The sequence below is a fragment of the Biomphalaria glabrata genome, chromosome 10, assembly GCF_947242115.1.
Source record: "Biomphalaria glabrata chromosome 10, xgBioGlab47.1, whole genome shotgun sequence".
In the NCBI taxonomy this organism is placed as follows: domain Eukaryota; kingdom Metazoa; phylum Mollusca; class Gastropoda; family Planorbidae; genus Biomphalaria; species Biomphalaria glabrata.
Window position 1 is genome coordinate 29459359 of NC_074720.1, and position 23238 is coordinate 29482596.

General features: G+C 35.7%; 1 protein-coding gene across 1 annotated transcript in view; it reads right to left on the reverse strand.

Annotated features, from left to right (window-relative positions):
* The window catches only part of LOC106054420 (MAM and LDL-receptor class A domain-containing protein 2-like), a 124742-nt gene extending 104661 nt beyond the window's left edge, over positions 1-20081 (reverse strand). Inside the window, exons 1-13 of the mRNA XM_056044467.1 lie at positions 19859-20081; positions 12402-12548; positions 9342-9495; positions 8760-8862; positions 8541-8634; positions 8216-8356; positions 7624-7889; positions 4902-4992; positions 3554-3694; positions 1455-1717; positions 855-939; positions 648-737; positions 338-472 (exon numbers count right to left, since the gene is read on the reverse strand). Coding sequence (XP_055900442.1) covers positions 338-472; positions 648-737; positions 855-939; positions 1455-1717; positions 3554-3694; positions 4902-4992; positions 7624-7889; positions 8216-8356; positions 8541-8634; positions 8760-8862; positions 9342-9495; positions 12402-12548; positions 19859-19913 — 1765 coding nt within the window. The 5' untranslated portion in view covers positions 19914-20081. The remainder of the gene's footprint in view (positions 1-337; positions 473-647; positions 738-854; positions 940-1454; positions 1718-3553; positions 3695-4901; positions 4993-7623; positions 7890-8215; positions 8357-8540; positions 8635-8759; positions 8863-9341; positions 9496-12401; positions 12549-19858) is intronic.
* Between the last annotated feature and the right edge of the window lie 3157 nt (positions 20082-23238).

The following is a 23238-nucleotide window of genomic DNA, read 5'->3' on the forward strand; positions in this document are numbered from 1 at the left end:
TTTCTCAAACACCCAATCTCAGATCATGCTGAAATTTAGCACAATTATTTTTTTTTACCTAAAAACACAAAAATCAAAACAAAAACAAAAAACAATTAATTAATTAACTACTGGTAATAAATTACCTTGGTTGGTATCTAAAACAAGGGAAAGAAATAGTACTTGACTGAAGTGGTGGTATATGCTGAATTAGTCCCTTATATTGATTCTCATCTGAGGCTTATTACAAATTTAATTATATGACTGATCCAAATTAATTGATATGCTTAATATTAACTTTGTTTTTTTTTTAAAGTATTTTTTTGTATTTTGCTTGTTTCATTTTTATTTTACTCACTGCCTGTTGTGTGATCTCCTGTGGGGCCAGTTGATCCTGTTGGTGTGCTCCCTCTAAATCTTGTCCAGTTAGCATTATTACCAGTCATTTGTGTCCAGCCACAGAAGCCTCCCTCAAAGTTACAGGTTACAGTGGCTGAATAAGGAAAGAAAGAAATGTATCAATACACTATTTTATAAAATACTTGAAGAATGCAAATTAAAAAAAAACATCTCCATGGGCAACATATAAATATTACCATTTTAAAGATACCAGTATACATAAAAGCATAATTAGCAGTGACAATTTAATTATGAAATGTTATTCTTACGTAAGTTTGGTGGAATAGTTGTAGAGCCTGTAAATCTAGTGGTTGCTCTTGTTGTAGAAATAGCTAATGGGTTAGCAGCTGGGGGATTAACTGTTAAAATAATCAAATTTTTTATTTTTAACTAAAATGGCAAGCTACAAGCTTAATATAGAAACATTTTATGTACATTTTTACAAACATTTTTAGTACAAAGGCCAAATGCGTTACCTTGACAAACAATGGTGGTTAAACTGAGGTCATCCAAAGCAATATCACCTTTATAACCTGCTGTTGTAATTCCTTCTATCAAGATCTACAAAACAAAACAAAAAAAAAGGATTTCCAATTTCATTGAAGAGTATTTTAATCACATAAAAAAACAATAGTTACTAAAATTAGAAATATACAAAATTCTTTTTAAAAAAATAGGTATATGTTTTTCTTTTGTACATTTATTGCTGAAAACAAAATCAAGCAGATATGTGGCTAGCTAGAAGTCTACAGCAGTACATTTATATTAAAACAGCTAGTCTACTAATTATAAATTCCATTCTTCTCAATCCTCACTTTCAGCTCCTGCTTACTATCATGAGGGTTCTTCACATATAAAATTATGTTAATATTAAAAAGAATTCAACTAAGAATTATATGTTTAAGAAAGGTTGTTCTTCACCTTTTTTTAACGAAAACACATTTCTATTGTAAAATTGAAAAGTTGAATACAAATTAAGATAAAACCCTATTATTATCAAATGTTAATATAGTCTTCATTGCTCCACTCTGTTTTATTTCATATCAAGTTGGATAAATTACCCTATGATGTATTACCTGTGATCTAGAATATCGTGCACCAATGGGCAAAGGAAAGCTTGCAGAGTTCCAACTAGTGCCTTGATCTCCAGATAGAGTCCAAACCTTCATGGTTGTCAGTCCATATTTGACATAAAAATTTAATGTTCCTATATCACTGCCTTTCATGTGGTACATAAAGTTAAAGCAAGCAGGCCTTGAAAAAATTGGTATGACATCACTGTAGAGCCGTGACGCATCTCCTTGCTTTCTATTGGATGATTCAATGTAAATGTAATGGCCTGAAATAAAAAAGGAGAACTTTAATCGCAGTTATGTTTATAATAAAAGTTTTTAATTATTCCAATTACTATTAAAAATATATTCCTATTTTGTAAAATAATGTTCTACATGCTTTTTAAAAGCTTATAGTATTTCTATTTTTCCTTACTCTGCATAAGTTGATTATGCCTTTATGGTTAACATAATGTTGAAGGCAAGCATAGACTTCTGAGTGTTCAGATATATATCTCGATTATTTATGCCATGTAAAAATCGAAACCTTTTTTTTTCTAATCTTGCAAAAGGTATGTTAGCATAAAAAATATAAAGATTTATAGATTAAAATATGTAAATGGAAGGCAAAGCCTGAGACAACAAAATGTAGCGAGAAAGGAATATTGTATTGATAATAGCAAAAATAAAGAATTAAGATTCAGACAATTCAATGTTTTGCTTTGGGACTATAAAATAGCCAATATATTTGTAACCAAGTCATGATATCAAATCAGAAGACACAAAATATACATTGAGAAATTTTACATTATCAGTTATTGTGTGATTGTATTATTTAATATTAAAGAATAATATGTTATGATATGACATTTTAATATGAAATGATGTCATAGATTTGTGTTACATTAAAAAAATTTTTGTAAAAAAAAATTATTGTTAATCATTACAAAGCATGGTATTGTATTGAATCATGTAAAAAAAAAACTCTAAACAATTCATAATACAATCTCATTGGATGTTAAAATAATAATGTAGGGAGAAGCTACATATTTTTTCATGTAAATTACATCTGTGTACTTCATGATATGTAAAAACAAACGTTTTGGACTGATATGTTAAAATTTTTTTTTTTTAATTTTGGAGATAATTAGCCAAAATTTGTTGGTAATGGTGGGAAATGTAACAAAGAGAATTCGTACCACAATATTTTGGATATCAAATGTACCAAAGGGACATTATTCAAATTTAATGAATAGTAATTAGATTACCTCCTGGCTAATTTAATATGTACACTATGGAACCTTATATAAAGAGAGATGAACACAGAGTCTTATTGACAGCAGACAGAGAAGAGTATTAAGGGATAGGTACATATTAATCAAGATAATGGACATATCTTTAGATTGAATTACATCTAGTCAAATGTATTGCCATAGTGAAAAAGAAGTAGGAAAGAATTTATTATTGTGTATTCCACATTATCTATAAGGAAAATTATTTAAATATAAATAAAATATACGTTCAGAATTTCATGGAGTTTATTCATTATTTAGACAATGGTATGATTGGAAAAGGGACATCATTATTGTAAGTGAAAAGCTGACCAATGTCAGTATTTTTAAATACCTCGAGATATCATCTCAGATGAAGGAACTAAACCTGAACTACTGGCCAGAATTGCACAGTCCATTTCAGCACTTGAAAAACTCAAAACAATATGGAAAGGCTAAGACTTAGCCATCAACACTAAAATCAGACTAGTCATAGCAACATTCTTATATGATTGTGAATCTTGGATGCTGAATGCAGAACTAGAGAGAAGGATCCTAGTAATGGAATTGAGATGCTAAAGAAAGATCCTATTTATCAAATACAAAGACCACATCAAAAATGAAGAGATTAAAGACAGGATTAGTACAGTGATTGGACCCCACAATGACCTGCTAACTACTGTCAAAAGCCGCAAAACTAAACTCTATGGCCATATTACAAGGTCCTCAGGGCTTACAAAGACCTTCCTTCAGGCAACATAATATTACTCTTTAATTATTACAAGGTTATTAGAAATAAGAACTAACACTAATGTTTTAAGATAATGGAAAGTGTTAACTGTTTGTTCTCACCTGTAGAGTTTCCATATGTAAAATCATTACTAGGCCCTGTATCTGATGTGCTGGTACCTCCACGATTGATGATCCAATCAAATTGATCAGCTTGATCATTAGACCAGGTACACAAATCACTCTGCTCAAAATTGCATGTTGCTGAAAATAGATTCCATAAGAGAAAAGAGGTATTTATTACTGCTACTGATTATAATATAAAATTGCAGTCTAACATACATACATACAAAAATAAATGTAAGTGTGTGTGTGTCTACACATGACTGTGTGTGTGTGTCTATAATGAGTAGATAAAGTTGTTCAATGTATACTCCTTCTAATGTAACTGTACATGTTTGGGAGATTCACAAACAATAGGTGACTGAGTAGGTGGACTATAATTCTAGCTCTAGCTTTGTCTATCATGTTTCAATGGATCTCTAAATAAGATAATTACCTCCTCTAATGACACTTTTTTTTACAGTTATCTAAACATTGGAAAGCACTCTTTAGGGGGTCAATACAAAAGATATAAAGATACTTTTTAAGAACTCCCTGATGGATTGGACTTCAAAGCCATCTTGCAGTTCATAGGAAATGAGATTGTGCTATTCTGCTAGCACAAAGGAGGAACTAAACACATTTGATAATACAGGGAGATTCATAGGATCTAGATTCTAATATCATCAGTAACAGAGCCAGTCATGGACATAGGCAAACTAGGCAAACAGTACATGGTCGACATGGATCTAATCTCAAACATAGCTCTATGGCTCTAAAATATGTCTACTAGCCTAGCTCTAATTTTAAGTCTCTAGTATGATTCAAAGTTTATTTGCAAATGTTTAGATCTGCTTATTATTTTAATAGACTAGATATGCCAGAAGATTCATTTTTTTCTTTCCTTTGGTGAAATGCAAAACGTTATTTCTAGTCTGGTGATCAAGAATCTTCCATAAAACTAATTGGTGCAATCTGCACTAGACTATATGAATTTAACTTATATGATGATTTAGATATACATATATATATATAGATACAGGACAGTGTAATTCTTTGCATATTTTCAGTCATAGGTTTTTATTTTTCTATTTCATTTGGGGCCACCCTATTCACTCGCCTAGGGCCTCCAATTAGAATTACTGAAGGCCACCAGCTTTGTCAGTAAAGATGTGCAAGTAGACTTTATGCTCATGTAGCTCATATACTAATATAGGTGAATATGATGGAATCCTTGACATAGATATAATATTAGATCTATGACTAAGACTAAGATCTGGAATCTAGATTACATATTTTATGGAATTGAAGTAGCGTCTGAAATATATAAGATAAGATAGATTTAAGACATAGGCACTCTTCATTTTACCTGGATTTCTGCAGGATCCATCTAAAATATTAACATCGTCAATTGATATTGCCCCTGAGTGTGTTGCATACACTTGTACAAGAAAGACAACCTATAAGAATAAAAGGGGGGGGGGGCATTGAAAGACCATAATGTCATAATGATGTGATAACCATAATCAAAATCTCTAGTCTAGATGTAGATCTATATATACTTTGAAAGAAAAGGCAAATACGTCTCAACGTCTAATCTTAGGCCTGTATCTAGAATAGAATCTAGATTCATGTCTAAAATAGTAAGAGATTATAGATCTAGACTCTAGAATATCTAGGTCTACGATCTAGATCAGATCATCATTTGGGCCCTACTAATCATAAAATGTATATCTAGGCTACTAGAAGTAAAAATGAATAAATAAATCTTCGCACATTTTCTTCTAAAATTTGTTAATTTCTTATGGGGGGAAAAGCACATTTGTATATAGATATACATGATGATGAAAATTCTTTTGTGCATGTTTTAGTACTGTTTATAGGCCTATATAGATCTCTGCTATATAACATCCAGCCAGTGTAGTAAGCCTGAGCAAGATCAACGTGAGCCGGGCTTCTAGAGTATGACTGTCGATTTTTTTTCCCTTACCCTAACCCTTATACCCGTTAACCATGCTACTGTGAGTTTTAATTTAAGATATTAACAAACAACATAATAACGTGCAATTTATATTTTTTTACAGGATTCCTCAGCTACTTAGCCACTGACAAATGACAATAATTACATAAACAAATGAACATGTTACCAAATAGAAATTGAAAGGAAAGGTAAAGAAAAAAAAAAGAGATATAAAGCAAAACATTTATTTTTGGAATCCTGTGCCAACAAATGCAGTAAAATTATTGATTTCCACACGGGTTAGTCACAAACAATTCAGGAATATTGCTGGATCTACTTTCACAAAGAAACATTCACAACTCTATTTCCTCCTGGAGATCATGTCACGTACACGTTAAATGACGTAGAAACACTCCTGTCCACAAAGATGCAGACTTAAACGCTCTAATTCCTGGATATACATGTGCGCCTTCCAATTTGTATGTCTTTTAATAATTTAATTCTCTAAATGCGATCACAAAACAGTTGAGTAGTGTCTTGAAGCGATAATGTTATTTGACGTTGACTTGCCCGAGTAGGCATTGACAATTTAGGTAAAGAAATTGATGTATAGAATTTGACACTTGGAATATAAGTACGATGGATATTAAGGAAATAGTGTTATGGAGATGATCGCAAAGAGAGATGTCTTGTAATAACTCTTCCAATGGCTATTATATAATGAATGGAGGGGGGGGTGTATTTTGAAATCATAAGCTAGGCTTTTGAGTTAGTGCTAATGCTCTCCTATTCGTAAGTAACTTGTGAGATCAGATTTCTCCACGTTTCTGCATGTAAAGAATACGATGAAAAGCATCATGACCCAATAACCCGTGCAGAATTTCACACATGGAAGACTGGTGATAAAGACGTTCACAAGATCTGTAAGCGAGTAGTTTGTTGATGAAAAGATATTCATAATGTGGATCGAGACATTGATCTGCTTTAAGAACTTTTCGTATTACTTTCTTTTCACATTGTTGGTTTCTTTTGTTGTACATGTTTTACTTGTTCCTTTAAAATATCAAACTCAAACATCCCACATAGAGTTTGGGGGTGGGGGCAACAGATTTCTTAATAGCGGTGGGCTAACGTTAACTAAAAAGTTAGAAACTTTTAGTTTAACTACTTTAGTTTAGTTGAAAACTAGTTTTAGTTTAACTTTTAAAAGTTAGTTTAGTTCCCATCACTAGATGTCTACCCATGACCACCGAGACGACAGTACAGAGCGCATAACACATGAATAGACAACCATTAAGTGTTATGCTTTATTCTTTTAGTTATCTCAAAATAATTGAATACACTAATTAAGATTGCGATCGCATTGTAGTTTTTTTTTATTGAGATTTCCTATATCCCATAAGTCTATTTACATGTAAAAATACAATCCGTTTGCATACATGCGTTCAATTGTATGCATATCAGATGCAATCAAGTTGTGGGCTGAATCTTACGGCAATGCCATGGCCAATATTTTGAAACTCAGTCTGCGCCTTTTTATAGTTATCTTTTGTTAGTTTCAAATTTTAAAGCGGCCACCTATTTCTTTCAACATACTTTTAAGGGGATTAATTCAATTTATGCCACCGCATCATCGGAGTGAAATTTCTTTCCCTTGTTCGATGCCAAAATAAAAAAAAATACCAATAGTTACAAAAATAGTTGTTTTAGTTTCTTTAAATTGATTCTTGTGTTGTCAGTTACAAGAAAAAGTTGAGTAAATTTCGTTCGACCATTCTGGGTGGTCAGATGACTACATTCCTCGTGACGCTCCTGAGCTCTGTTCACGACGCCGATCCTTCCCGAACCGTCATGTTGACACTCGTCTCGGCTGACCGTCGTAACTCGTCATGGTTGACCGCTCGTCTAGCGCTGGCCTGGGGCGATTTGCGTCGGCTGACTACACACCTATCACCACCCCCATTTGTGCCACAACCAGGTTTATAACAATATTTTACTCGGTGTTTAGAATATTAAGTAAGTCACTTTATACCCCACTTAACCCACCAAACTATACCCGTAAAAGGCCAAAATTTAAATTTGTGAAGTTAATTAAGGTGCTAAATCGCCATGAGTAAAAAAAATGTTTTACCTGGTAGGCTGTCGATCTTGCTGGTAGATTAACTTCTGCAGTCATCCATCCTGCTCCATTGAAGTCACGAAGCGCCCACAGAGCTGTTCCTAGTGTCGCATTTTTTGTGTAAATGTTCAAGCTACCCGGATGAGCACCACCCATGCTGTAAAAAAATCGTAGGCATCGTTGTCTATCTCCTGAGATGCTCTTTGTCATCAGCTGAGCATGCGTATTTGAGTTAGTTGTTGGAGTTGCCATTGAAGAATCCACGTAAACATAATGTCCTAGAAGTAAAACAAAATCACCCTGGCTTCTTGTAGATCTAACAGTTGCGTAGCAACTGGGAAACAAAGGGGTTCTATGCGCCTATGCCCATGATTTTAATAAGGACCATTTAAAAAAAAATGTTCTTTAAATAGTACGTTTAAAAAAACAAACAAGCCCAATCCTCTCACGTGACTATGGGATATAGATAAATCCATTTTTACACCTAAATCTTTTACTTTCTTTTACCGTTACCCAAAACCGTGATGAAAAAGGCGCTTCTTAAATTTATATCTATTTTTACTTTCCAAGGGTGACTGACCCTGGAACAAGTCTCCAAACTTACCTCCTACTGTTCTTGTAGAATGATCTCTGTCTGGTCGCACTGAAGACGACGTGGAACCACTTCCCCAGATCCACTTGTTGACGCTGGTGGGATTGTTGACATAGCCGCACATATCACTGCCCTCAAAATCACAGCCTAGACCTAAGAAGTCAAGACCAATCAATACTAGTAATACTTTTTTCTCGTAAATAATATTTTCATAATCTAGGAACGAATAGGCCTTAAAGAGGTGTCTACGGTGGGAAAACAGAATGGTGGTTAAAAGTGGTGATAGGACAATGAAATAAGGTTCTAGCCTCTAGGTTTAATATTATCATCAACGTACCAGCTCCTTGGCAGATACCATTGGATGAGAAGCTAATATCATCAATTGCTATATCTCCCAAGAAACCATTTCCTCTAGTAGCCTCAAACATCAGCTGTGTAGCAGATATAGTCAAAGAGAATGATGATTAAATTACTCTTTTTATTTACAAAAAAAAATAATTTTTCACATAAAATATATTTGAAAATCAGACGGTGGTCTAACCGAGTTAGCACTGACCTTCATATAAACTCCCGCAGGTACATCAACGAAGGCCTGTTTCCATGGCAATCCCATGTTACCATGTCTTGTCCACAGTCTGGTATTACTCTGCCCGACGACACTGTTTTTGTATCATACATATAGGCTAACATAGTGTGCATTAAAATTCATAATATAAAAAAAAGTTGTTTTTTTTTTCTAAGCTACCATTAAAAATATATAATTGTTTGCAATAGCTTGCTGTGTCATGTGTCAAAATTAAGACTAGATCTATATTATAGCTTAAGCTCTCCTTTGACTTCTGTACTATCTGTGTATGTAGTTTTGTTTTGCTTTTTAATGCTTTTCTTGTGTGAGATTTTTTTCTAGTTTTTATTGATGGACCAAACGATGTCATAAACGTAATAAAACCTTTCCATTATCAACCAATAAAACAGTCTTATATTGTCTTTTTATTTACAATTTTACATATTAGTGTCTACAATAAAATGAGAAATCATTGTATACATTCTTAAAACAGATAAAAGAGGCTTCTATTCCCATCCTTCCCTTTCCATAGAAAATATCTTGCGACCTATTTGTGCTTATTTTTGACCTCACCTGTACACTGTAAGGTCACCCACATGTTCACCATACATAGAATACCAAAACTGTAGGCACCCTCTTGAAGCAGGTACTGTTATGGTCGGACTCAGGAGCTGAGCCTTACTGCCTACGTTACCAACTGAAGTTTCAAGATAGATGTAATACCCATCTGAAATAGATACAACAGATATAGAGTTCTATTTTTTTTAATTCTGTAGGTGTGAAAGACTGTATAAAAAATACGATGAACATACACATAGGAAACCCTGCCGGACCAATTAAAAACAAAGGACGTTTGGGCCACGAGGCCTTCATCAGCTTGGGTCAAACAGACAAACAAACAAAAAGACAATTAAAACAAAATAGGCTTTTAGTTGACTTAACTTTCCTATGTTATTGTCTATTCTTCTTCTTCTTAAACTGTCAGGTAGAGTTGAGCCTTCAGCTCTTGGAACTCTAGGCTAGCAAAAGTGAACAAGAGCTCCCTCTTGACGGCCTGTATGAAAACAGTGTACACTGTTTTGTCTGGCGGGTGGGTCAGACTCGCGGCAAGAGGCCGTGATAGATCTTCTAAGACCCCCCGCCATTTTTCTTTTCTATACCAGGCTTACCGTGCGGGACACGCCATTTATTATGTATCGGCCCCTTGAGGAACAGCGCCTGGATTATGACAAGGTTGTGGGAGCTTTTTTACAACTCCGCGCAGTGCAATGAGGATGCTCTCGTCTTGTTTTGCTACCCTTTAGCCTAATCGTTTCCTTTTACGATCGTTTCCACCCAGGCGCCACTGTGAGGCTATAGTCTATCAAGGCTGAAAAGATATGAGCTGCGCGGTGTAAAAGGGCGGGAAATAGGAAGGGGGCGGTGCGGTCTAAGATAATAGTGGTTGGTGAAATGTTAGTCCCCATCTCATTTTAAAGAAAAAGTGGGTTGGTTGTTGATTCCGTGAGGTTAGAGGGTGCCTGGCATATGTAGATGTTTATTTCAATCTGCAGACGGATGTTTCTGTCATTGCATTGTGGTATCGCATTTTTCTGCCCGATGCAATCCTTTACAGAACGTTACAGGAAATTTAGGTAGAACGTTACAGGAACTTTACAGGAACTGGGCTTCTATAGGAACGTCTGAAACTTTCAAGTGGTAAAATGAGGGGCAGCCTTAATGAAAGTTTTGAGTTTCAATCCAGATAAAGGCTGTTTTTTTTTAAACTCATTTTATATAGAGGCATGCTGTAATAAATCGACTGGGGGTTTTTTTTATATGAAAAGTAATAAAGAAATAAAGTTGTTCTTGACTTTCGAGGGGGATACGTTCTGAGAAATTAAAATTTCCGCTGTATTTAATTTCATGAAACGTACACTTTTTTTTTTTGGGGGGGGGGGGGGATACGAATAGTCTCACAAGACATCCCCTAACAGTTTCACCAGACATCCCCTAACAGTCTCACAAGACATCCCCTAACAGTCTCACCAGACATCCCCTAATAGTCTCACAAGACATCTCGTAACAGTCTCACAAGACATCTCCTAACAGTCTCACAAGACATCTCCTAACAGTCTCACCAGACATCCCCTAATAGTCTCACAAGACATCTCCTAACAGTCTCACAAGACATCTCCTAACAGTCTCACAAGACATCCCCTAACAGTCTCACAAGAGATCCCCTAACAGTCTCACAAGACATCCCCTAACAGTCTCACCAGACATCCCCTAACAGTCTCACCAGACATCCCCTAACAGTCTCACATCTCCTAACAGTCTCACAAGACATCTCCTAACAGTCGCACAAGACACCTCCTAACAGTCTCACAAGACATCCCCTAACAGTCTCACAAGACATCCCCTAACAGTCTCACCAGACATCCCCTAATAGTCTCACCAGACATCCCCTAACACTTTCATCTCCTAAATAACTATTTTTTCCATCCTCTACAATAACCTTTACATGCCATCTGTTTCTGACGTCACAAACCTGTGATACGACGAGCTATTGGTCTACAGAGGTTGCCACGTCGCAGGTCAGTGTTGAGGCCACTATAACGATTGGTCACTATTGAACCAGTTAATGTCAATACGGTTATTTCGACCAAGCAGCATCCAGAAAGTTTGACGTATTCATTTTTTCCCAATATGCTACTGTGCATATACATTGGGTGGCTGTTGGAAAACCGGTGTTAAAAAAAAAAAGAACACGGAAAAATTATTTATTTTGAAAACCCGTGGTATAGTCCTTAAGCGAAAGTCGAATCTGCGAATGCTTCGGACAAATGTAGCTCCTATCGCACACCTTGTTCTTAAAGAACATCAATTTGGCTTCAGCATTCGGACCGCGCATTGGGAGAAAAGATTGATAATATTATTAATAGTACAAAGCTATAATTCAGGAAAGTTTCGTGACTGAATCTAATATTTGGTCATTGCAAGTGTTCTGGGTCTCCTATTAATAGTTACTTTCCGATTCCAGCGTGCTAAGCAGAAATTATTATTATCTCATTTGTTGATTTTTCATGCAAATGTTTCTGAATCATTAGTTACGTTTATTAACATTAAACAGCGAAATCGTTCATGCCGAATAATTACAATGCAGTATGTAATTAGTGCAAGGCCAATAGTAGCAAAAAAATAAGGCCTACAGCGTTAGAGGCCGGCGAGCCCGTTTGCGTGATGTGGTACGGCTCAAGGCCCCACATATGGCACTCGCCCAGGGCCCGCACTCTGTTAAGGCCGCCTCTGCATATCGCATTGAGAAAAATATTTTAAAAATGTAAAAATATTTCTAATCACACAGATTTATTATATCTAGGTCAATCGTTTATATAATTACATGACTGATCCCAACATTGATACACTTAATATAAGAGTAGTTTTTTAAATTATTTTTTTATGTTTCTTTTTTTTTTAAATAATATTTCGAACATCTATCTGGCTAGTTAAATTTCCCTCTAGAACTAAGTGTGTAGGAGTTAAGTCAACTGACATTCTTTATTCTCGAGATTTACGCTGGAACTGTGGGGACAGCACATCAAACAGTCTGCTAAATATGAGATAATTATCTTGCCACACTATTGTACTTACTTGACGTGGTGTGGTCTCCATTAGGGCCTGTATTATCTGTAAGAGTTTTTCCACTGATTCGTGCCCAGTTTTGTTGGTCAGTTGTACTTTGTGTCCAGGCGCAAAAGTCCGTTTCAAATGTGCAGTTTAAGTTTTGAGCTGTGGCCGCTAAAATACAAATTATATAAACATAGCCAATAAGTAAACTTCATTATTTATAACTGTACAAACTAGAACAAATGAATGTGTAATGTATATATTAGTAAAATACCACTCATTCATTGATCAATAGATATCTTAAACCGTCGTACAGATCCGCATGGAATTTTTTACATATGTGTTTTTTTTTACCTCCTAGACGCAACCTGAAGACCGCTACTCGCGAAAAAAACGCAAGTTTTTTTTATCAAACCATGGAACTATACAAACCTTTGTATTTTGTTTTCGGTATTTCCCCAAAAAGCTGCACTCTACATTCAAAGCATTTTTAAAATATCACAAATTCCGTATTTTTAGCGGCTCTCGAAAGGGGAAAAGACGCTATTAGTTTTGTGCGAAATGTCTGTCCGTCTGTCCCGTTTAGATCTCGTAAACTAGAAAAGATATTGAAAATCCGACATCACAATATTTTAGACCATTCAAAGTTCTGATGCAACGGCTACTTTTTTTTTTTCCTGAAAGCGAAAAATCTAATTAGTATGCATTATAAGTTAGACCTAATTTAAAACAAATAGTAATCTTATAAACTTCATTCTCTTGAACTTTTATATACATACATTTACATTAGATCAAATGAAAAGATTAAGCCTTTTCAAAACAATTACATTATGTAAAGATCCGGAGAGGCTCAGTAAAGCGCTTAGCTTCCGAACCGAGGGTCCCGGGTTCGAAGACTGGGAGATCTCGTAAACTAGAAAGGATATTGAAAATCCGACATCACAATATTTTAGACTATTCAAAGTTCTGATGCAACGGCTACTTTTTTTTTTTGCTGAAAGCGAAAAATCTAATTTTTAAAATCAGTTATGCAAGCAGTTTTTTAAAGAGAAAAATCTAATTAGTATGCATTATAAGTTAGACCTAATTTAAAACGAATAGTAATCTTACAAAATTTATTTTCTTGAAAAAAAAAACGCAGTTTCCTTTCTATGGAGAATAAAAATAAGAGATTAAGCTTTTTCAAAACAATTATATTTCTTAATACCAGGAGAGGCTCGGTAAAGCTTAGCTTCCGGACCGAGGGTCCCTGGTTCGAATCCTGGTGAAGACTGGGATTTTCAACTTCGGAATCCTTGGGCGCCTCTGAGTCTACCCAGCCCTAATGGGTACCTGACATTAGTTGGGGAAAAATAAAGGCGGTTGGTCGTTGTTCTGGCTACATGACACCCTCGTTAATCGTAGGCCACAAAAACAGATGAACTTTACATCATCTGCCCTATAGACCACAAGGTCTGAAAGGGGAACTAGTTAGGCCAGGTTCACATCTAACTTTGCATTCACTTGCACCTATCCTTTGATCTGCAGCACCATTGGGGCACTACACAAGATCTGTCAATCTTCTTTCTCCATTCTGATCTCTCATTTGTCTTTGATATAATTTCATTTGGATGTTCTTTCTGAAAATATTCAAGCCTGCCTGGGTGGACCACTTCGGGGGCCGATTTTAAGTTTGTGTTTCCACACAAACTGTCTTTGTAACCTTGTTTAAGCATTTTTTTTCTTTTTTCCTAAGTCTTCTTATTTTTTATATGCCTTGCGCCATTACCGCCTCCTTTTAGATGTGTTATAAATATTTTAAAAAGGCTTCAAAGACAGTTTGTGAGGAAACACAAACTCAAAATCGGCCCCCCGAAAAGGTCCGCTCAGGCAGTTAAAAAGGCAGGTTATAATATTTTTAGAAAGAACATCAGAAACTATAAACTACAAACTATCAACAATTGCAAAAAGATATTAGTGATAAAAATATATTATTATTAGTGCATTGTTAATATTCATAAGTATTTAATGAACTGATCGTTAAAAGATATAGTTAAATACAAAGACTGCATCACAAATGAAGAGATTAGAAACATGATTAATACAGCAATTGGACCCCACGATGACCTGCTAACTACTGTCAAAAAACGTAAACTCAGACTATATGGCCACATCACAAGGTCCTCAGGGCTCGCAAAGACCTTCCTTCAGTGAACAGTACCAGGAAGAAGATGAGGAGGAAAGAGAAAGCGATGGGAAGACAAGATCAAAGAATTGACAGGCCTGTTAGTGAATGAAACTGTATCAAATGCAAAGGACAGAGAGGAATGGAGAAAGACGCTTGACAGATCTTGAGTAGTGCCCAAACGGTCCAACAGACTAAGGAATAAGTGAAGGTGAAGTTAAATGTGAACCTGGCCTAACTGATGTTATTGAATGATTATCTAATTGATCTAATTGTTTTGTAAAGGGTTAATCTCTTATTCAAAATCTCAACAATAATCTTTTTCCTTCCCTTTAGTTGAGAGTTCCAGATATATATTGTAAATCTATAGTTCACGTCTGTCATATGAAACACTGAAATAGATTTGAAAATAAAAATAAACATTTGTTTGTAAACAGGTAGTTTGTAGGACTGAGATTATTTAACTTAATAATACAATTTTGAAGAAAAAAAATTTGACAAAAAATTTAAAACCAATTGCGTAAGCTCGTAATGCATATGGTGAATGGTCATCCTCCACTTATTAAATAGTCGTAAATAGTTGTAAAAATGGTGTATGAAAAAACTGCTTGCATAGTTTATTTTAAAAATTAAATTTTTCGCTTTCAGAAAATAAAAAAAGTAGCGTTTCATCAAAACTTTGAATAATCTAAATATCATGATGTCGTACTTTTATATCATTTCTAGTTTACGAGATCTAAACTGGACGGATAGACAGACAGACCACACAAAACTAATAGAGTCTATTCCTCTTTCGGGGGCCGCTAAAACCAACCCTACTAGCATTGATAACATAAGAGTATTTTTCTTTTTTTTTTTTAGAGAGAGGGAGAGAGCAAGGAATGGTACTTTGTAACAGTGTCAAAAAAACTAAAATAAATAAATTCTAATAGCAATAGCATTAAAAATCTAGATCTGTTGTCATTTCGTTACATTCAAAGGGGTCAAATAAACGATATATTGATATTTCTTTTTATTTAGAGAGAACAAAATACCAAAATAAATGTAGACAGGCGAACGTGACTGTGTACAAAGGTCTAACTTTTTGTTGGCGGTAGGCTCAGGTTGATCGTTCAAATGGAGCCCGTTTATGAAAATTCGAAAAAAAAAAAAAGGGGGGTATTCCGGCCATAATAAACAATATAAAGCCTAGGACACTGGCGGATCCAGGGTGGGGGGCGGTAGGGGGATCGCCCCCCGCCCCCCTCACTCGGCCTACCCCCCCCCCCAATTTTAGTATAGAATTCACACAATTTGTATACGAATTTATTACTTATGTTAATAATATATACTAATTATTTTAATTGCTAACCTATTTTTGGAATATTTCGCCCCCCCCCTCTAGTATGTTGGCCGATTTGGTGTGGTCAGAAGGGGGCGATGGCACCAATCCCGCCCACACCCAATTAAACTTTCAAGTGGGGGAGGGCGGTCCAATGTATTTGTAGAAATCACAACTTGCTAACAGAATCAATTAATTATCTATATGATTAAAACTTGTTATTGGTGGGTTTTTTTCGGCTGCGATTTGCAAAGCATTAATCTAAATATGTGGGGTATCTTAAAATCGTTTTATTTGCAATGTAGTAAGGGTCTACAAATTCATATTAGAATATTTTTTAAGTAAAACATTATTGAAAAAGTCATTTTTAAATACGATGAATAATGAACTGTAGATGTCAGGAGAATGCGTTTCTGCAGTGAAAAATGCAAGAAAACGCTTTTGGAATCGGGGTTTTGACCCGAACCCCACTAATCAATAATGAGCTGTAGGCCTAGATGTCAGGAGAATGCGTTTCTGCAGTGAAAAACTCAAGAAAACGCTTTTGGCGTCGGTGTTTCGCCCCGAACCAGACTGATGTATAATGAGCTGTAGTTGTCAGGAGAATGCGTTTTTGCAGTGAAAAATGCAAGAAAACGCTTTTGGCGTCGGGGCTTGGCCCCGAACCCCACTGAAGAAACTTACAACACTCCCCCAGACCCCCGAAGCTATCAAGAGAAAGGGCTCAACATGGCTGTTTTTTTTTTCGCCGAAAGTTGCGAAACAGTTTTTTTTTTAATTTCTCATATAAATAAATAAATAAATAAATAAATATATATATATATATATATATATATATATATATATATATATATATATATATATATATATATATATATATATATATATGTCGTACGCACGTATATGCATAGGGTAAGGGTTTACTGGGCGTTAGGGTTAGGGTTTGGAAAAAAAATCGCCCCCTCCCCACTTCAAAGTTCTGGATCCGCCTAGGAACGGGCGTAGCTGGTGTAGTGTGTACTGCTAGAATGATATAATGTGTTGTTTTTAATTATTGGACTTTTATGCGTATAACCATGGAACTATAAGCTTCACCTTTTTTTCTGAATACTGAAGTTTATAAAGTATGAATATAGTTTAAAGTTTTTGGCCTATATAGAACCTATCTTTGAAGTCATTTCTCTTTTCTATTAAATTTGTAAAGTCTCTGTCTCTGAATAAATATGAAAATATATAAATGTATATATTTATATATATATATATTAATTTATAGCTTTTATATAGCGCTACTTTCATGCTTATAGCATGCTCAGAGCACTTTGGTCCAATCTCATTTGTGGACCAATTGGGGGGGGGGGGGGTGAGGGGGTATCTGTGAGTTGGTTTTCCATTTTACGTGTTACTGTATTTTCTTGCTTTACACAGAATCTGTGTGGATTTAGATCCACAACAGATACTATTTTCTCCCTATGGCATCTACAGGAGAAATCAGAGAACAAACGCAGTCGACCATGGTGTTTGACCTTGTTAGCAGAACCGGTCTGTTTTCCGTATTAGAGATAACTGACTGTCCAAACAAGCTTCGGAAACTTGTGTCAGCTTTTCATGAAAATATGCAGAGTTGCCAGGACACCGTACAGTTTGACAGTTCCGCCTCCAGGCCATTCTAAGACTAAGACTAAGACTGCTTTATTGATCCTTACGGAAATTTGTTGTGATTACAAGGACTCGTTTCTCATATAAAGACAACACAACAGAAACATACACATAAATACAACAGACAACATGAAGAGTTCATTCAGCGACTACACACAGGTATCTTGGTGCATTTCATGTTCCCTGATCAATGAGTGGCGGTGATAGAGTCTGACCGAGTGAGGTACGAACGAGTTTTTGTACCGCTCCGTTCTTGTTTTGATTGACAGCAGTCGCCCACTTCGCGACGACCTGGCGTAGTTCTGATGGAGCGGGTGGCCGTTGTCTTCCAAGATTTTTTCGATTTTTCTTAGGCACGTTTGTTCAAAAAGTTCCTTTAAATGTGGTAATGTTGTGAGTGTAATTTTTGATGCTTTCTTAATGATGTTTTCTAGACGTTGCAACAGTTTAGATGAGGCGTTGCCATCTAGAGCAGAGTAAAACAAGGATGTGTTCTGGCTCCAACACTATTCGGCATCTTCTTTTCAGTTGTACTCATCAGCGCTTTTAAATCCCTGGAAGATGGAGTATATATCCGCAGTAGATCCGATGGAAAGCTATTTAACCTGGCACGCCCTAATGCCAAAACGAAGAGACGGCGTATCTTGATTAGGGAACAGCTGTTCGCCGATAATGCGGCTCTCATATCTCATTCACAAGAAGGGCTACAGAGGCTTGTGAATGCTCTGGCAGCTGATTGTCAATAACTTAACCTCTCCAAGATCGAAATCATGGCACAAGACGTCGTAGAAATACCAGCGATACATAATGGAAATCACACTTACGGTGGTGCAGGAATCCACCTACTTGGGAACAACAATTGCCACCAACCTAGATTTAGACACTGAATTGACAAAAAGAATAGGAAAGGCTTCTGCAGCAATGGTAAAACTTTCCAAGCGCCTCTGGGAAAATACCAAATTAACTACGGCAACCAAAATCCTAGTCTAAAATGCCTGCGTTCTGTGTTCTTTATGGAAGTGAGAGCTAGGAAACTTTACGTGCGTCAAGAGCATAGATTAAATAGCTTTCACTTTCGCTGCCTGCGACGCATAATGTGCATCTCCTGGAGGGATCATGTCTCCAACCAGGACGTTTTGAATCGGGCCAATATGCACAGCATCTATGCTCTTCTGTCACAGAGAAGACTACGCTGGCTCGGACATGTTAATAGCATGCCAGATGGAAGAATCCCTAAAGACATCCTAAACGCTGAGCTATCGGAGGGAGTCAGACCCAAGGGCCGTCCAAGATTAATCTACAGAGATATCTTCAAGCAAGACAGGCATCATCCAAAGTATGTGGGAGGAGATAGCCCAAGACCAGACAGCATGGAGATAGACTGTACTTTCTGGTATGAACTTCGCCGAGAGCAAAAGAAACGAAGCTGCATCAGCCAAGAGAAAGAAAAAGAAAGCTGCCCTGTCAACAGCTCATCATGTTGTAAAGAATAGATACAGGAAGAAGACAATACATGAATAGATACATGAAGAAGACAATACATGAATAGATACAGGAAGAAGACAATACATGAATAGATACAGGAAGAAGACAATACATGAATAGATACAGGAAGAACACAATACATCTACAACTCTTGTGTGATGAGATGAAAAATGAAATAACTAGTCCCCCTAACCCAGCCATTCCAGGCGAGGGAACCTTTTGTATTCCTACAAGTTATGCCCGTGAAACGGCGTAGTTAAAGAAACGTTCTTTCTTCCTTGTACTCGGTATATTCTTTTTCTCTGTTCATCTATTCATTTCATACTATGGGCGTTTCTTTTAAGTGTTTCACGATTAGGGCGATAGAAGATTACATACACCAAAATGCTGCTATCAATGTGCTCAATAACATGTCTAGATGCCTTAAATATTTTCTATGGAAGGAGGATAGGTTTGTGTTTGTTGTTTACAATTTCTGATATTCGTGATTTAAAGCGGATTCGTTAGTGAACCTTTGAGTTTGAGTGAAAACACATTATTTTAATATTACATCTACTAGAAACGGCTATGAATATTTGCTGTTTTATGAATTTTATTATTATTGTAATATTGGCTGGGAATAATAATAATGATTCTCATCATTAATTGTAAAAAAAAAGGTTTATTAGCTAATTGCTGCCACAATCACTTTATGACATGTTAAAGACCAGTATAATTACTTTTATTTTCATTCAATCGCGGTTAAAAAATGGGATTGGGAGACCCCGGGAGTTGTGTCCTAACTTATTGTCACGGTCTAAACCATATCAGCTATGTCCTAATGGATGAAATGTATATGATTTTATATAGACTGACCTGTTATCAATAAAACAACGGCCACAGTCAAAAGTATTGCGTTGCTCCCTCCCATTAGGGAGCGTTGTAGTTCAATGTTCTGCTATAATCCTTTTTGTTGAAAGTTGTTTTGAATAATAAAATTGTTCCAATTGATTAAAAAAAATAAGTTGAATTTCACTGTTCATATATTTTGTTATTAATCAACAGGTCTCTAGTTATAGAATAACAGAGAAGACCTGAAATGGAGTGTGTGATTTATCAATCAATTGTTTTTATATCAAGTGATAATCTGTTGATTAGTTCAAGTACCAGGCACGGCCATCTTAGACTTGGTCGTATATAGCCCACTACTGTTGGTACTGAGCACTGAAACGCTGCTGATAATGTTGCACGAAGCTCGTGGATGATGTTCACATTACAAATCTATTAGGTAGGCTGCCCCACCCCTCAACGGACTGCATTGCCTTTACAAAGCAAGGTGCTCAGTACAGTAATGAATCCGGATTGGGGGGGGGGAAGATTTTTTAAGGGGATACAATTACACAATTTGTTTGAAGTAATTAGTTAATAATGTTAATTTTTTTTTCTTGGTTAGGATCACTAAAATACGCCTACATCAAGCCATTTTGTTTTACTTTTCCTAGCGCTGCTCCTCCGAACCGACCCCAAATTTAATATATTGACCTTATTGTCGTTCATTGTTGTCGTTTGAAACTAGAGTTCTACTTGTTATCAAAGGAAGAGTATGTGTGATTCCACAAGGAGTAATTGTAGTCATGCTGTTTAGGTTATACATTTGACTAAGGGAAAGGGATTTTTTTTTTTGAAAATTATTCAAATCATTGAGGCGTAAATTTATTGCAATAGCGTAGGAAAAACCAAGGGACGAGCTTCAGGGCAGGAGAATGTGTAGCATGTAAACACAAAGTTTAGAAGCTTGACAGACAGTTCAATTTGAGGATCAGACTTTGATGTGTGTGCGCTAATATGTTTATATTACGTCATTGTTTGTTGTGAATGTTTTGTGGGAATGTAATTAACAGGAAGTGAGGAAATAAAAAAAGATAGTCTTCTATGTCTACTTGTATAAATACAAAGTCTCTGTTATTATTGTTGTAATTACTAATTAATGTCTACAGTATTTTATTTATTTATCTGTGACAACAGAACAATGTGAAGTACACAGGCCGTGCAAAGGTTACATCTCCTCTAATAGAGGCGTATTGTTTTAGAAGGTTCTGGATTAACGAGACTAAGGCTCTGAGAAGTGAGTGTGGTGAGCATTCAGAACATTTAAAAGCTACCCCCCCCCCCCCTCATGAAAATGTAACTGTAAGTAATCGCGGGGTAAACTAAGGGCAACATAAATGATAAAGTTTAACCCCCCCCCCCCCCCCCCCAAAAAAAAAATGGTTCCAGGTTTTTTTTTTCAATCATTTTAATGAAAAAGCAAAGGAAACGTATCTTGTATTAATGACAAGGGGCAAGGCACATATCTAAAATAGCTATGGGCAGTGATGCCCAACCTAGTTCGACCTGCTGGCCGTTTGAATTTCCGGCACTCGTGTCGAGGGCCACATTAACGAATAAAAACAAAATGGAAATCGACTTGAAATTATTTTATTTGAAACCCGTGAGACCTAACACTTACATTGATTGATGTGTGACAACTGCGCGTCGGGAAATGGTTTAATTTCTCTACTTAAAATGTGAGCAAGATTTTAGCTAGCTTTAGCACCGACTCATTTTCTAGTCTCTTTTTGGTAAATATTGTCATAAATCCGCTATTACATCCTTAGCGTTTCAAATCGAGAACGCCATCATATTTGTTTCACTATGCTGTTTTTATATTGTTTTGTTGTTGTTGTTTTTTAAGCAGCCACACTTTCATTATAAAACAAATATGTTGGCTTATTATCAAAAAAGTTCCATAAAAAATATAGAATCTAGATTTTTTTTTCAGGTAGATTCTACATTCAGAGTCCCATTTCATAAAAACACAAAAGTCACTCACATGGCACCAATTCATCAGAATAAAATTAAGGGCCCTTACGTAAGTAAAGATACATTTTTCAACCTTTTTTTTTTTTTAGGGAAGATTTTTTCTACACTTTGGGCCGACCTTTCGGCGGGCCGGATGGAACCACTTCGCGAGCCGAATCTGACCCGCGGGCCGTATTTTGGGCATCACTGTCTTAGGGCCTTATCTATTCTAAATCATTTCTTGAATGTAAAAGAAAAGCAGAGCAGAATCGTTCATAGGTTTACAGTTTAATGCATGAGAGAACTATTGTATATATGAAAGGTTCTTGTACTGTTGTACGCTCTGTAAACTAACTGGCCATTCGCTTTGGATGTTGGTGTCTTATGGTAGAGTGTAGAGTACATCATAAAACGTCGGATTAATACAAATGTGAACACGATTTTAAGTATTTTGGGAAGTAATAAAAACAGAAACTTTGCGGACACCATATAGCTGTAGGCTTTATATCAACAAGTCACTTAGCATTCTGTATTGTTTCAGACTACTTTCCGTCTCGTTACAAAGCTTATATTAACTCAGTGGCGTTACTAGGGTGGCGCCGGGGAGAGGGTGCGGTCCGCACCGGGTGACACCCACCAGGAGGTGACACCCAAGTGGGAAAAATGCACTTTTCCAAAAGCAACTTTTAAAAATAAAGACTACTACCTCGAATGTCTCTAGTTGTTTAGTATCAACATGTCCCAAACATTCTTAATTTAATTTTATTTTACTTGTAATCTTCCTATGGTGATATAAAAATGCGTTGTAGACGCCACTGTATCGACTCACTCTGTCAGTCTGGTAAAACGTTTGAATATGTTTTTTCCCATTTTGGGATCAAGTTAAAACTTTGCACAATTATTCATTGAATCTGATAAACATGAATCAATTAAAAAAAAAACAATTAGTTAATTAATTGTTGTTAATTTATTATTTTATTTGATATCAAAATAAGGGGAATAAATGCTACTTTATAAGAGATGTGAATGTATATATATATATATATATATATATATATATATATATTTAATCCCCTTATCACGTTTTGACACGTTTATTTTCTCACTTCCAATTCACGGATCAAGTTGAAATTTCGCATAATTATTCATAGTCGATGACAATACATGAATCAATCCAGAAATAAACCAATTAGTTAATCATCTAGTACTAATTAATTAATTTTGTTTTATATAGCGGAAAGGAAGCTAAACCCTGTAGTTTTCAGATAAATTGAAGTAATTAGCAGTTCTTTCCCTTAAATAAGTTTTGTTTTTGAAACGTATTCTTTTTTCTTTCATATTGATTGTTTGTTTTTTTTAGTTGAATATCGCTAATTCATTTGTAATAAGGCAAGCAATCACTCGTTAAAAAATGC